The sequence below is a fragment of the Spodoptera frugiperda genome, chromosome 8 (genome assembly GCF_023101765.2).
Source record: "Spodoptera frugiperda isolate SF20-4 chromosome 8, AGI-APGP_CSIRO_Sfru_2.0, whole genome shotgun sequence".
Lineage (NCBI taxonomy): Eukaryota > Metazoa > Arthropoda > Insecta > Lepidoptera > Noctuidae > Spodoptera > Spodoptera frugiperda.
In genome coordinates this window covers 11,342,373-11,358,650 of record NC_064219.1, presented here as the reverse complement: position 1 = coordinate 11,358,650, position 16,278 = coordinate 11,342,373, and the positions used below count along the sequence as shown (strand labels likewise).

At 36.4% G+C, this 16,278-nt stretch overlaps 3 protein-coding genes across 8 annotated transcripts; 1 reads left to right on the top strand and 2 right to left on the bottom strand.

The window, feature by feature from the left end:
• Window positions 1-105: 105 nt before the first annotated feature.
• Window positions 106-10,848, bottom strand: LOC118275697 (uncharacterized). Of its 3 annotated transcripts, none has more exons than XM_050695282.1 (7): window positions 10,819-10,848; window positions 9,036-9,131; window positions 7,913-8,087; window positions 7,097-7,832; window positions 6,482-7,016; window positions 6,085-6,190; window positions 106-426 (listed from the first exon to the last, which is right to left on the bottom strand). In XM_050695282.1, the coding sequence occupies exons 2-7, from the start codon at window positions 9,124-9,126 to the stop codon at window positions 192-194; spliced, it is 1,878 nt and encodes a 625-aa protein (XP_050551239.1). In that variant the 5' UTR covers window positions 9,127-9,131; window positions 10,819-10,848; the 3' UTR covers window positions 106-191. The 3 variants fall into 3 exon arrangements, with proteins under 3 accessions (XP_050551239.1, XP_050551240.1, XP_050551238.1); XM_050695283.1 differs by lacking the exon at window positions 10,819-10,848 and adding an exon at window positions 9,298-9,546 and having other exon boundaries at window positions 7,913-8,084; XM_050695281.1 differs by lacking the exon at window positions 10,819-10,848 and adding an exon at window positions 9,298-9,545.
• LOC118262122 (uncharacterized) lies at window positions 461-5,762 on the bottom strand. Of its 4 annotated transcripts, XM_050695279.1 has the most exons (4): window positions 5,526-5,762; window positions 2,791-5,448; window positions 869-2,676; window positions 461-791 (listed from the first exon to the last, which is right to left on the bottom strand). In XM_050695279.1, the coding sequence occupies exon 3, from the start codon at window positions 2,510-2,512 to the stop codon at window positions 1,178-1,180; it is 1,335 nt and encodes a 444-aa protein (XP_050551236.1). In that variant the 5' UTR covers window positions 2,513-2,676; window positions 2,791-5,448; window positions 5,526-5,762; the 3' UTR covers window positions 461-791; window positions 869-1,177. The 4 variants fall into 4 exon arrangements, with proteins under 4 accessions (XP_050551236.1, XP_050551234.1, XP_050551237.1 ...); XM_050695277.1 differs by having other exon boundaries at window positions 869-5,448; XM_050695280.1 differs by having other exon boundaries at window positions 463-791; window positions 869-5,448.
• Window positions 10,000-15,606, top strand: LOC118275545 (uncharacterized). Its single transcript, XM_035593549.2, has 3 exons — window positions 10,000-10,565; window positions 13,088-13,234; window positions 13,352-15,606. The coding sequence occupies exons 1-3, from the start codon at window positions 10,101-10,103 to the stop codon at window positions 13,646-13,648; spliced, it is 909 nt and encodes a 302-aa protein (XP_035449442.2). The 5' UTR covers window positions 10,000-10,100; the 3' UTR covers window positions 13,649-15,606.
• Window positions 15,607-16,278: the final 672 nt, after the last annotated feature.

Below are 16,278 nucleotides of genomic sequence, written 5' to 3'. Positions count from 1 at the left end.
TTAGATGTTTGTAGCAGACTCCAGAGCTCTCTCTAGAGCGTAGGATCTCTAGATCTTTGCATCTGAATAGAACATAACCTAAACTAAAAAAATGAAACAAAAATAAAAAAAAGCAACAAAAATAAAATATATTCGAAAACGTCATTTATTCACAGTCAATTTGTTGTCTACTGGAGACCAATAAAATAATTTCAAGTTGAAATCACGTTGCGGAGTTTCATGCCTATTTCCCCGCACTTGTAGCCGACCTCGCGCAGGAGGTAGGGCGTCCTCTCGTGCGCCGGCGCAGACAGCCACTCGCTCACGTTGACGGCGACGGCCGCGTAGCCTTGCGTCTCTAGGATGTCCAGCACCAGGCGGAAGGTCCCTCGAAGACGGTTACTGTTCATTGAGAAGCACCCTGGGTGGAAGTTCAAGACGCATACCCTGAAAATTAAATTATACAGGGTACATTTTGGTTAAGAGGCCACAACTGTTGACTGCACGGCTGCGACAGGAGAAAATCCTAGCGTGACGGTATGGTTCATTAAAAAACTAGCTACTTCTGCGAGGTTTCAACCACTCTGCTCGGCTCCTATTGGTCATAGTGCGATGTTTTATAACTTATAGTCTTCCTCGATAAATGCACTATCCAACCCAAAAATAATTATTCAAATCAAGCCAGCAGTTCCAGAGATTAACGTATTTAAATAAACATACAAACAAACTCTTCAGCTAACAACTATAAGTATATAATATTATTTTATAGTGGCTTGATATACGGCACCGTCAATTAAACACATTGAGTTTCTCTGTAAATCAAAGTTTTATTTCAGTTAATCTAAGAAACAAATCATGAAACAAATCAAACAAATATTAACTTACATACCTGTAAATCAAAGAAACGACATTAAATGTTATTATTCCGGTGTCGATTTCTTATTTTATTTAAAATTAGATATTAACTTATTCTTTGTAAAGAGAAATTTTTCTTATTTGACATTAACAAAAGGCGTGCGTCATGACCGTCACAGTTTACTCTTTCTTAAAAACTCTAAACTACCAAAGAGTTGCTATATGCGCGCGTAAATTCAAATAAAGGAAACTATAGTTTTCTTTACATCTCCCCCCCAAAAGAGATAAACAATGAGTAAAAGTGAATATAAACAATGAGGTTGATGTTCCCGGCATACACTCTTCACACGTAGATAGCAGGAGCCGGTGTGAGCTTCGATATGTGGAAGTAGTTAGACTCTGATCTCTTGTGGTCAGTGTTTATCTTGTATATTGATGTAGATATTTTTTCTATAATCTTGTAGGGTCCTATTTTCAGTTCATCAAGTTTTTTCCTGTTGAGTTTGTTCCCGTTTTCCACAAAAACCGTGTCTCCTACGTTGAAGTCTATATATTTTCGATGCTTATCATAAATTGTCTTATTATAATTATGTGATTTGATTGAGTTTTCTAGAGCTCTTCTCCTATCTTGGATTAAATCATGTTTAGTTTTTTCCTGTTTTAGCTCATTTGGCAAAATAGTGACATCTGTGCCATAAAGTAAGTATTTCGGAGCATATCCAGTAACTGTGTGCACTGTCTCGTTGTATTTCTTTACACAATTGTGTGCCACAGTCGTCCATGCCATTCTTGTATCTTGTTCATTTATTTTACATCTGATTTTGTTAACCAGCGTTTGGTTTAGTCTCTCATTCAAACCATTCGAGAAAGGTGAGTTTACTGCTGTAAATATGATTTGTATATTCTTCTCATCTAAAAAACTCTTGAAATCTCTTGAGTTGATACCTGGGTATTGGTCCGAGAGTATCAATTCTATGTCATCACATTCTGTACAACTTTTTATAAGTTTGATAAAATCATTTGCATTTTGTGTACTGGATGTTAGTATGTATGCATACCTTGTAAAATGATCTGATAATAGGTGTAAATATCTCTTTGTTGACCGGGATCCTCCAAAGCCTCCAATGGTATCGATGGAGCATATCTGAAATGGTTTTTTGGCGGGCCCCAATTGTGACATTAATCCATATTTATTTTTTCCTCTTGATTTATTCTTTATGCATATTGTGCAGCTTTCACAAATTATTTTTATGTTTTTCGTCATGTTCTCTGCTGTATACACAGTGCTTATCATTTTTTGCATTTGTTTAATTCCGATATGGCTTAGATCTGAATGTATTTTCTTCATGAGCTCTATGCTTAATTTCTCTGATATAATAATTTTTTCTTTTTCTCTTACTTTCTTGTAATACACATTGTTTTTTGTATATAACTTATCTCTCTTGCTTTGTATATATTCATTTTGATTTTGATCTTGTAAAATATCTTCTATTGTTATCATGTTTACTATTTTTAGCTGTTCTTCTAAGTTTTCTTCTGGTTCGAGAACCGGGTTTCTGCTCAGGCAATCTGCTTCAACATTATATCTTCCTGGAGAATATTTAATTTGGAAATCATATTGCGATAAATAATGAGTTAAGTCACCTAGCTCTTCGTCTGTTCTGCATTTTATGTTCATATTTTCCAGTGGCTTGTGATCTGTAAAGACTGTGAATTTTCTGCCTATTAGTAGGTGTTGCCAATACTGAACACATTCTTTAATTGCCAGACATTCCAGATACACAGCCTTCTTCCTTTTTTGCACTTCATTTAATTTCTTTGAAAAGTAGGCTACAGGTTTTTCTTCGTTGTTTTTTTGTTTTTGTTTCAGAACTGCTCCTACTCCTAATATGCTGGCATCTGTGTATATGTGAATAGGTAAGTTTGGGTCATAAATTGTTAATATTGGTTGGGAACATAATATATGTTTCATTTCTTCAAATGACTCTTGACATTTGTCAGTCCAGATGAAAGGTTGTCCTTTTCTCAAAAGATTATGTAGTGGTTCTAATTTTATTGCAATATTTGGCACATATTTATGGTAAAAGTTTATCTTTCCTAAAAATTGTCTCACATTTTTTTGAGTTTTTGGAATCGGGAAATTTTTAATTGATATCAAATTATCTTTCAGAGGTCTGACTGAATTATTCTGGATTACATGCCCCAAGTATTTTACTGAATCGGCTGCAAATGTGCATTTAGAGAATTTTAGTTTCATACCTTCGCTTTGAATTGCTTGAAATAACTGCTTCAGATATCTTATATGATCCGAGAATGACTTCGAAAACAACAGAATGTCATCAATGAAACATACTGTGAACTCTCCAAGATTATGCTTCCGTATAATATTACACATTATCCTTTGGAATATGGCTGGAGCGGTCTTCAATCCAAATGGTAGACAGGTCCATTGGTAATGACCTTCTTGTGTCACAAATGCAGTTTTGTGTCTATCTGTGACACGCAGTGGTATGGACCAAAAAGCAGAATTAAGGTCCAGCGTTGAAAAATACTTACAATTTCTTGTTTTTACTATTAAGTCCTCGATGAGCGGGAAGGGCTGTGACTGTGGTACAACAATCTTATTTAAATCTCTGAAGTCTATACACAGTCTTGATTTTCTGTTTTCTTCTCTTTTATAGGCCAATGTAACAGGCGCTGCAAATGGGCTATATGATTCTTCTATTATATTCTTTTCCAGTAGTTTTGCTATTTGGCTTTCGATTTCTTTCTTGTCTTCCACTGTGCAACGATATGGTCTTTTACTGCAATATTTTTCTACTTGTAGATCGATGTGTGCTTCATAACCTTTTACCTTTCCAATGTCATATTTGTCCGTCGCAAACACTGACTGGTTTTCTGTTATTAAGTCATCAATTATTGTCTGTTCCTCAAAACTCAAGTGATTAATACAAATTCTAAAGTCTTCTGTTTTAAAACTTTCATTGTAGTTTATGATATTATCCATTTTTAATTCCTTAGAATCAATATCGGTATTTGTTTCCTTAGAAACTTTTTCCTTGTTTTGTGTAGGTAATTTTTGATGAATTTTCAGATTTTCGTCTTGAACTAGATGAAATTCTTGTATACAATCTAGTCCCACTAAAAAGTCATAATCAAAATTTTCGTTATCTATCACAAAAACATTCATTTTTTTCTCAATATCAAAGATGGCTATGTCCAGTGAAATTATTCCGATAGCTTTTTTGACGCCATTAATCGTTTTTAGATTAGTATCATTTGAAAGAGTGCCTTCGTTTTGCTTTATCTTTAATATCTTTGAGTTTATCAATGACACATTAGATCCAGAGTCATAGATCCCTGATACTTCAATATTTTTATTTAGTAGTAATTTTATCTTGATCAATGGCGGCACTATTAGTTTTTTTGGTCTTCGTACTGCAATTCACATTCCAACTCTGAATTATTGATAAGTTTTATCTGTTTTTTATCTTTTTCCGTATTCAATTTTGGTTTGAACCAACAAGAATCTTCTGGGTGGTAGCGGGCTCCTTTATTCAATTTATCACAGATATTACATTTTTCTCTAACCGGTTTACTATCTTCTTTTCTTTTTATAATTCTTCGTTTTTGCACCAAGTGTTCTAGTCTGCCAAGTTCATTGAATAAGTCTTTAGCATGAACTATTTCTTCTTTGTTAATCCTATCTGTTATAAAATCTGGTAAGCCGACTGCGATTATGTCAATTAGGGTCCCTTCATCCATTGTTTTTCTTATCTCCAATAAAAGTCTTTCTTTTTTCACTGCATATTCTACCAAAGATCCTGTTTGGTACTTGAAAGTCAAAGCATATTTGCTGTCAGTCCAACCTTTACTGGTGTATGTTTGTAAAAAACTTGATTTCCATTCTGACCACTCAGATTGTAATCCAAACTTTATCATCATGGAGGAGTACCAATCTATGCATGTTTTATCAAGAAAAAGTCTGAGAATTTCGATCTTTTCTTCCTCTTTTACAATATTAAATCTTTCACATTCTTTTTCGAATACTTCCATCCACTGACATGCTCTTGAATTTCTTCCGCTAAATTTTTCAATCACAAATCTTTCAGCTAACTTTTTCTTACTCTTCTTTTCTTCATTCTGTTTGTCTTCAACCAATTTTTCCAAAATTTTCACTATAGGATCCTCTAATGTCATTTTACTCACAGCTGGTGACTGTTCTTGGTTAATTTCTTCTAGAAATTGGTCCTGAAAAATCATGTTTCCAGCCTCATCGACATATGTTTTTAAAATTTCTTCTGTTGTTTTTATCCAAACATTTCTAGTTTGATATCTCTTTTTCAATGTACTTTTTAATGTAACATATGTTTTCGTGGCTTGAATATGTTTATGAAGTGATATTGCTTGATACTCTTCAGGAACCAGGTAAACTTTGTCATCTAGTGTGGCAATTGAGGTTATGGCAATGAAGTTTGACTTTCCGTCCACTGTTGGTTTAATTTGAAAAGTAAATTTTAGTTTCTCCATTTTTGTGACAGTTAATGTCGTTTTATAATATTATTTTATAGTGGCTTGATATACGGCACCGTCAATTAAACACATTGAGTTTCTCTGTAAATCAAAGTTTTATTTCAGTTAATCTAAGAAACAAATCATGAAACAAATCAAACAAATATTAACTTACATACCTGTAAATCAAAGAAACGACATTAAATGTTATTATTCCGGTGTCGATTTCTTATTTTATTTAAAATTAGATATTAACTTATTCTTTGTAAAGAGAAATTTTTCTTATTTGACATTAACAAAAGGCGTGCGTCATGACCGTCACAGTTTACTCTTTCTTAAAAACTCTAAACTACCAAAGAGTTGCTATATGCGCGCGTAAATTCAAATAAAGGAAACTATAGTTTTCTTTACAAGTATACATAATCAGAATTTCCATTTCAGCCAAAGTTTATTTGAACAAAAGGTATGCTTTATTATACCGTCAAGCCTTTTATCCCCGAAGGGATAGACAGAGGTGCACTTAATGGCTCATAACGCCAAATATACAATGAACGCCCAGTTTGTAAAATAAAGAAAAATGTATTTGTTTATAGGTTATGGTATGAGTGAAGGCCTTTGCCCTGCAGTGGGACGATCATGGCTGAAATCTAAATCTAATCTATGGTATGAGTCCCATTAAATAAGGGATGAACCTATAGGAAAATTAAAACCTACGTAGTTTCTGGAAGGTATACTCACGGTACACAGTCTTTTGGTATATTCAGATATTCGACCGGAACTTTTAGGTCACCCGCAGCCACCTGGAGCTCGACTGGGTAGCCGCCCTTCAGACAAATCAAACAATCTGGAAAACAAACCATTTCATAATTATAAGCGGACGAAAGAATGCCGCGTGGTGACCGCAGAGTAGAATACATTGCGATTCAACCTGCTTGCCAAGCATTATGGCCAACCCTTCTTATAAGGAGGAGGTTCATAGTCCTGCAGTGAACTGTCTCGCCGTTGCCGTTGGTGTGAGGGAGGGAAATGCTTTAACATAACTCCATGTAAGTATGTAGTGCATACAGGATACATATATCCTGTATTGGAAAAAACTACGTTAATTATGTGAAAGTGAGCAATACTTGTGTGTTACCTGCAATAAATCCATTGGGCAGCACTACGTTCTTGCCGACGTACCCCAGGCCGCCCAGGCCGGCCGCCAGGTGCTCCTCCAGCAGGTCGGTCTTTGCGTGCACGGGCCACACGGACTTCAGCTTGTCGTGCAGGTCCTGCGGCAGCGTGTAGCCCTCGTCGTGGAACGAGCGCACCGCCTCGTACAGCGTCAGCAGCTGCAGGTAATCCAACACGTTGCTCTCCTTCTTCGCAAATTCACTAATATTCTCTTTGGAGAACACTCTCTGAAGTATCTTGTCGTTATAGTATCCCAGCGACGCCAGCTCCACGCATATCTTGCTCCAGGGCAGTGCGGTGTTCCTGGCATCAAACGCTGGGTTCTGAGAGATCTGTCGTTTGAGTTCCTCCCACTGCGATGCCTCCGGCGTGAAGTTATTGTTCGACAGACAGTTGATGAAACCGAATAAGATGTTGGGGCGCGCTGATGACAATGTCGTGGGGTTCGATGCTGCCAGCTGGCACAGGTAGTCAATGAGACCTAGATGTGTGTGCGCCTAAACATACCAAATTAGCAATTAGATACATTTTATGTTGTATTTAAGTTCTAAAATGTGTTATTAGTTAGAATACTTACTATCCTCGACATTATCCGTGACACCAGCAGACCCTTTTCGAAGCAAACTTTATTTTCCACCATGTAGCCAGCGATGGCGTCCATGAGTTGCTCGTGGTAATACTCCGGGTGTTTCTCCAGGATCCGACCCTTGATCCTGGCCGCTGTCGCTAGTATTTCTTCATAACGGAGATGGGGGATCGACTGCGTTAGAATATCGTAGCAAATGTGCAGGAGCTGTGCTCTCGTGGGGAACAATTCTTCCGTGCAGTTCACTTGACATAGCGACCATATGAGGGACTTGGCGACCTGTGCATCAATAGCCTGGTCGTGGAGGAGCAGCGCCGTGACTATCTCGTCGATGTATCTGTCTGGAAGGTCGTGCGTGCAGCTAAACGCCAGCATGTCCTTCAGCATCGTCAGGTCTTTGCTGTCCATCTCAAGCGGCAGGTGGATTTGAAACGCTAACGGTAAAGCAAGCTTCAATGCATCAACCAAATGATTGGAGCCTTCAAATTTAGTCAGTAAGTAGTCGAGGAACATGATTTGTCTGACATTGATCATGTTGATGTAACACCTGATGATCTGCAGCATGGTCTGCACCACTATGGAGTCCGCGGGTACTTTCAGGAAGGAGAGCACTTTCGTGGCTTCAATAGCCTCGTTGACGTCCAGCGCCCGTGCGTGCTTTTTGAAGTTCTGACATAAATCGCCGAATACTGGGTTTGTGACTAATTTTTCCGGTTCCGTCGCTAAACTAAACATGGAACAAAAGTATTAGTGACTTTTATATATATATGTTTTTTATATATGAAAATTATCTGATGTCATACTTACTTGCCCGACCTCTGCAGCTGGAAGAGTGAGCGCAGAGCCTGCAGCATGTGCTTGTGTGTCATGGCGGGCATGTTCTTGTCGACAGCCGCGAGCACTTCCGCCGCCGTGGGAGCCGTTATAATGCTGGACATCACGTCGTCTTGGACTCCTCCCCTCGTCACCTCTGTAGATGCTACTGTGGATGAGAAACGACCCCACACTTAGCAGTTACAGACATAGACTGATTAGTCACATCACATCACAAGGAATATAAAGGATGCCCAATAATGGGTTACTAAAACCAATTTTAAGGTATGCTCTATAGTACTGTTGAAGACGATAACATAGTTAGATGGGGCAAAGCCTAGCTGCCTCACAAGTATCTAGAATGGCTTGGAACTCTTACAGAACATAAAATGCCTGCATATGATAGAGACACCATGTAGCTAAGGTATGGTACCTTTGGTATTGCCAGAGTAGGATCAAACCTAGAGAGTGCCCTAGGCAAGCACCTCATAGATGCCCCTAATCTTTATTGTCACCACCACCAATTTATGATCACGCGCATCTTGTAATGCCACTCTGTACCCTAGAATTGCAATTGTCTAGTTTGCCTTATGTGTAATGCGGCTCTGACTATTGCAATTGTTTATGTTATTATACCTATCTAAAACAGAGGTTTTGATTCCAAATTGCAGTTTTTTACAAATTGACAGACTATTGCTGCACTGTGGTGATTATGGCAAACCCCGCTTATGTAGAGGAAGTCCATAATCCAGTAATGAGCTGTGGATGATGATTGCTTCACTGGTTGAATATGTAGGTATATTATAAAATATGGTTCCATGTATTAAATTAGCAGATAAAAGTGCACACAATAATTGTGTTTAAGGTACATGCTGCACTAGTTAAATCTTTAGTATCAAGTTTGATTGTATAGATAATATTAACTACTTTCAAATAATAGTGTTAAAAAACATTTTATCCGCATGGAGTAATGAGTGTGGATAGGTTTCCTGCAGTCGCAGGTCCTCAGCAGCAGGATAGGTGAGGCCAGTGCTTCGATAACTCGTTAGGGAGTGCGCTAGTCCGGATTGGAAATTATGTTATGATTTGTTTTTAGAAAAGTATTTTTTATACTAACTACTAGATGAGAGGGTTCTGTTTCGCAGTGATTTGCCGAGGGAGCCGCCTTTCAGAACATTCCGCCAAACGCTTTTTAATAACAGCGTCATTGTTACTGAAAAGAAAAAATATTAACTTTTATTAAATTAACATTTTGTAGGTTATGTTATTACATTTTATTATTGTAACATTAAAATGAATTGTTATATTAATCTTAAAAATTTATGAGTTTAGAGAATATGTAAATGAAATCTTTTGTATTATATACGGATTTAACTCACATTCTATTTATTTATTTAAGTCAAGTTCGCTCGCTGTTTCTTATTTGGAATCCAGTAATATAAATATCTTCAATTATTAACAATTTTATATGTATATTACGCCAATCGTCTAGTGTAGAGTATAATGCATACTAATAAAAAATATATCAAATCATGGAACTGTTTATTTATAAATAAATCTGGTTAGAACAGAATAAATTGGAATAAATTTTAAAAATCGCGTTTGTGACAGCTGATTCAGACAGATATTGTTGTGACAGTACCTGTGAAAAATAAACAAATGAATAAAATAGTTTTGTTTACATTTTGTAAGTTTTTAATAATATTATTTAATTAACATTATATTAAAAATTAGCTTTTTTGATATATTCCGATCAAGAACACACGAAAAACAATGCAAACATTTAATGACGTCGCAATTACTTATGGAAAATTAAAGGATTCTTGAGTGGAACGAAACTACAGATTACAGACGATTCGTTTAAAAATAATACCTACGCACAACCAGTATAACTAATGAAAATATTGACGACTTTCTATTATTCAATGGTCTAAATCACGAATCGTGAGGTAATTAAGCCATTCAGTTTATTTGTAGTAAAATAATAAAAAAATAATGATAAGTAGTGAATTTAGTTCTATTTCCAACAAAAATAATTTTAAAACGAAAATCAGATCTAAAGCTTTTGACAGTGACATACATGATGACTTATTGACATTGACGATTTTGCTATACTATAATATATGTATTCATTTTCATTCTAGCATTTTGTTGAAAATTTTAATTAAATATAAAACAAATAATGGCCACCCCAGTGAAGAAACCAGACTCTCAAGCAAAAATGTTTAACGAAAGAATTGTCAGTACTCGTTCGGATCGAGTGATAAAAAAGAAGTTGATAAAACTCGGGGACTACACCTTAGTTCCTTACGAGGACTCGCGCTGCAAAATTACTTTAAGTGATGTTCAGTGTTCTAACGCCGCAGGACCTTGTGAGATCGACCCGGTCAGTCGTGTATTTAGTCAATCATTTGATGGAAATGTGTTGATTGGCGACTCTGATTCCTACATAGACAAAGATTTCGAGTTGATACTGCAGCAGATGTGCTGCGGAGAGGTGTGCGAGGCCAGTATAGCTTACAAGAACGCGGATGGCACGGTGATGAAGGAGATTAGATGCAAGATTGAGCTGAGGGAGGTTACTGAGGAGCAGCTCATCAGTGACTGGAGCTGGGAGAGACTGTATGAAGCCGCTGTCCATCACAAGGTACACACACAGAATTTTATAACTTTATTATGCCAGCTAAAATTTGTATCAGACATCTCTTGTATTAATTAGCTTATCGGTAAAGCCAACTAATATACACATGATAAATGAATAAAAATAAACTTAGACAGAAATGATTAAGAGTAACACAAAATAACTAATAACCTTATGCTCTAGTAATATGCCTATAAATTTTTGAAATACATAAATTAGTAAAAAATGCAAAATCTCAATGGACAAATGCAAGTCTTACCTTTCTGTGTAATAAATCTAGCAATTTTTCTTCAAAGTATCTTCTTACATGCTTGTCACAATTCTATAGTTTTGTTAATAAGCTAGTTACTTTTGTACAACCTGTTCACAATAAAACAATGACTAACTCTTATTTACAACATCAGCACACCAATCTAAATTTCTTTTAAATTCCTTTGATAAATCAATCAAATTGTCTGACAACAAACAATATGGATAAAGAATTTGTCTTATTGTCTAGAAACTATTATGTTATGTTTTCTTTTAAAATACAGCATGTTTGAGTTGTAGGAAAAGTTAGTCTTGGAGTTGCTTGCTTGCCCACTTAAATAAGAACAAAGCTTACAGGCAACCTGATAGTATACATGCATCTATCATTGTCGGGTAGCCTTCTACCTAAAAAATGATGGCGCATCTAGTGAAATACACTTCACTACATAGTATAAAACAAAGTCCTTTTCTCTGTCACTATGTTCCTTTGTATGCTTAAATCTTTAAAACTACACAAAGGATTTTGATGAGGTTTTTTTAATATATGGATTGTTTCAAGAGGAAGGTTTATATATGTTTACCATGGGTCTACCTTTATTAGTAGAATTTTTTTGGTCATAATTTTATTTTGCATAACAACGCATGGCAGAAACTTCATTTCGCAGAAAATAATTTGGTATACCATCATTTGTAATACATTAAAAACGCATAATTTTGTAAGTCAGAATCATCTTTAGGCATAAATTGATACGCATAATAATTGCAAGGTAGAACCATCATATTGCAGAATGTTCACTGTCAGAATCGTCTTTTGGCATAAATTTCATAACCATAATAATAAAAAAGTAGAACCATCATATCTCAGAATGTTCACAGTTAGAATCGTCTTTTGGCATACTTATAATAACCATAATAATTGAAAGATTCATCTATCACGCAAGCATGCAGCATGCCAGCAAGCAAACAAACATGCAGCGTGCAAGCAAGCAAGCAACATGCAAGCATGCAGCATGCAAGCAAGCATGCAGCATGCAAGCAAGCATGCAGCATACAAGCAAGCATGCAAGCAAGCATGCAGCATGCAAGCAAGCATGCAGCATGCAAGCAAACATGCAGCAAGCAAGCAAACAAGCATGCAGCAAGCAAACAGCATGCAAGCAAGCATGGTTTCTGTCACGGCTCCGGCGCTGCGGGGCTCCGGCGGTCCGCCGGGCCGCCTCGCCCCTCCGCGCCTACGCGATTTTAAATTGCACTCTAGGGGTAGGGCAGACAAGACTACGTGCAGTCGGTTTTGCAGCGATTCGGTTCTGTCACTTCACTAACTTTTATTCTACCATCTTCTTAATATGCCAAGTGAAATTATGCCAAACAATCGTCGCTCTAAATAAACGTTATGTGAAACAAAATTATGCAAAATTAAGCTTTGCCAAACGTAATTATGCCAAATAAAATTCTACCACCTTAAAAGTATGCCTTTGTAAATTCGGACTTATAAACATTCGACAAAACAATAATTATATTAAATGATTCTGCCAGGTGTGTTATGCCAAACAAATTTCGGAGCATTAAAATTCTGCAAGATAGAGGGAACCCGTTTACCATTACACCCATGCAAAGATGGGGCGGGGCTACTAGTATCAGATAAAACATTTGTAAATAGTTTCAACATCACACTGACATATTGTGAGAGGGTGGTACTTCCTTTCTTATTTTAGTTGCAAAGGCTCTACCGCCTACAATATACAGTCGACTCTCGTTAATTCGAAACTGGAGGGACTCATCAAATATTTCGAAACACCATATATATGTTCAAATGGACCAAAAAATTAATTTACCTCAAAATATGGGTACTGACATCTTGTACTTCCAAAATCTTTTTGTCCTTTCTCTCTGCAACTCGAATTGTCGAAGGTTTGATGCCAATAACTTTGATTTGACGAGTCTTTTGGTTATTAAAATTATTTTTTTCATTGGTATTACCAAGCTGAATATGAAAGTGACTTATCTCAAAACACAAGAGATTTTCTAGGGACCTCGCTGTGTGTCGCTACATTCTGCGTCTTACCGCGGAATGCTGCTTACGAATTTGAGCTTGAAACCTAATTCCTCGTCAAATAGTTACATGAGTAAACCGTAAAACATAAAAATGAATCAATATGTTACAAACATCCTGTGTAGTATACAGATTCTACTTATGTAATTATATTTTACATAGTATTGTATCATTGTCTCGTACCTACAGAAACAATGCATTTAACTTCCGCATTCTCTCCCTATAGGAGCGGGGAGTAGATCTAATAAAGCAAGGTCGAACCGCTGACGCTTTCCGAAGATTCAACAAGGCCCTTAAGATGCTGATCGCTATCGAACCCGTGGACCCCAAGGTCGTCAGCGAGCAGGTTGTTAAAGATATGATAGAACTGAAGGTAAGCATTGGTCAAACATAGTGTAACTGCATTATGTGTATTTATTTGTTGAATGTATTAGTTACTATTATAATAAGCAACATACCTAAATATCCACATAACTGTCCTATTATCCAGGTAAAATTGTACAACAACCTGGCGCACTGCCAGCTTCAGTATGACGAGTACGAAGCTGCCATAGTACTGTGTGAGAAGGCCCTCAAGTTCGACCCGGTCAATGTGAAGGCACTGTACAGGAAGTGCACAGCTCACTCCGGCCTCCACATGTACGAGGAAGCCTGGAAGGACATACAAGAAGCCCTACGGATAGAACCCAATGACAAAGCCGCCCAGCTAAAGGCAAACTCCTTAATACCCAAGATTGAGAAGATAAATAAAGATTACTCAACAGTTATCAAGAAGATGTTCAGTTAAACGGTTAAATAGCTGTTGTTACTTGTTGTTAGTGGTCATTGTGTGAGTGCGGAGGTGGAGGACATCTTGAGGACCAGACCACGTCCGGTGGCCTGTTGTTGTAGGAGCTCATAGCTCCACTCTACGTGCGGTTGTTATACAGACGTTAGTACATCGACGAACTCCAATCTGTCTAATTTTTCATAGATTTTCGATTTTATGTTAAAGGAAATTATAGTTTTTGGAGAACATTAAAAAATAATGTTCTCAGTATAGATAATCATGCCTGGCGAACTACAACTGTTCAACGGTTGTCCGTTGTACGCCCCAATATCTAAAGATACGTTCTTTTTCATATGTATGTATGCGCGTAGCGTATGCTGTTAAAATTCGATGTGCTTGCGCGATGTGTTTTCTTTGGCAGTGTAGCAGTTACTATGTCCTAATGAATGTCTCAAAGAAAAATGACAGATTGGAATAAGTTCTGCTGGCGTCTGTAAGTCTCTCATGATGCTTCTTTTGTTTTTCACCAGCTTTCTGACACCTCTAGCTGTTGTTTAACTGGATTACCTAGTCATGCCGCTAATGAACCATTTATTTAATTAGGCTCTCAAATCCTGCACTAATATTTTCAATTCTTTCAAAAAATATAGTGTTCTAAGGGTAACCTCTACTGAAGAGCGTCACTGGGGAGGAGAAAAAAAGACAACTAGCTCAAATTGTTAGTAATTACAAATGCCTAGGAGAAAGGGAGGGAAGATCTTAACAAACCATTTCTAGCAAGAGAGTCATATCAAATTTTGATAGTGAGATTATTGAATTCGGACCAGATTAATACACTTGGGGCAAAATACACACCAGACTACATCAGCTCTAGTTCACACGTTTGTGGAGGTAGTGTCGAATTAAACAGCGCAGCCAATCTGGACCTCGTCTTACTTTTGTACTCAATTATTCCCAGACAGAGCTTAGTTTCGAAGTGAGGGCCCATTTTATGCGAGCAATAGGGATGTTCCTAACTGGTCAAATGCAATATTATTTTTGAATCTCACTCTCAATTGTGACGTCATAACGTTTTTATGTCAATTAGCTTATACTTTTTTTCAAATTTTTGTATATTGTTAAGTGGGCACAAATGATTTTTGACAGAGGAATCATCCCAATTGCTATCCTTGCTTGTTAATTCGGCACTACGTGGAGTTTAACATGAAGCCGACTACTGGCTGCTAGCTACTAGTGTATTTGACGTGAACGGTGGAACAGGGAAGTTAGGTAAGTGTTTGTAGCACAAATAATAAAACTATCGATGTATATAGTGAGTCGGAAGGTTTTGTACGGCGACTGTGGCGACGCGTGGCCAAATGTAATGACTCTGAATTTGTTTGACATAAGTATTGCTGTCTTAAGTCTTTTAAAGAGTATAAAGAGTTTAAATGCTTAATAAAACCGTCGCGTCTCTTTGAGTACATATTTTTAAATAATAAATTTAATCTTATAATTTTTTATCAAATACTACATATTCCTCGATCGAGTAAAGTTCTAAGTTATGTTCGATCCTTGGGTCCACTATGTTAACTATTAGGTCGATTAATGTTGTAGTTTCTGAGTGATAAGCTTGCCTCCTAATCATAACTACCTGGTAACAATAACTAGCGAATTTGTATGAGCAGCTAAAAAAACCTCTAAGTATCTATGAATAAAGGACAGCAATACTCAAGTGTTAAACAAAATCAGAGTCATAATCTTAGAATAGTTGTACTAGACTAATATTTCCTATGTCTTGGCCTTCTAGGGACCGTTCCTGCATCCTTCTAGCAAGTTCCAGACAAGATGCATTTATATTCTTCTGTGATTCTCTTACGTGTCTATTTTTGAGATAATCAACTTTAATTGTAAGACCTCAAAATCTATATGTAATTATGTACTTAAATGTCTGTTGTAAATAGAACAGTGAAATATATTCTGTATATGTAGCAATACATTGTGTTGTTATTTTATTTTACAAACTCTACACTTTTTATTTTGGGGACATTTTGTTACATACAACTTAGAGAATATAGCTTTTATATATTCCAGTGAATCCTACAAATGGTAATGGACACTACAAAAAATGGTTTATCTAAATTGGTACATTGATACATGTACATTACAGTTTTGGTTCAGTTTAAATGTATAGAGGTTTATCTCTTCGCCCACAATTTAAATTAAATATAAATACTAAATTAACGTAATTAAATAATTGTCCTAATTGATTTTCCTTGTAGGTATTTTCAGGTGGGACATAGGTACCTAAGGATAATTTTATTAATGGTGTTTAATTTTAACATGTTCTGAATGGTGGGAGGTGAACCTACCTACTTAATTGCATCTATACTAGGTAAAAATAGACAACAAAGGCGACGAACGTGGGGAAGTTATTTTTAAACTAAAAGGTCGCTTATCTGAAACGATTCTCATCATTTTATAACCAACGTGTGACGCACGGTTAAAATATAACAAAGGCAATAATATGACGACCATAGATATAATAAATTAATACTTACAGATTTTATTTCTTACTGCCAAAGGATTCGCAGAAGTAGATGCTAAATTAAACACTATTTTTTCATAGGTACCAGTATAATATAGAATTCCTGAATTTATACTACCTA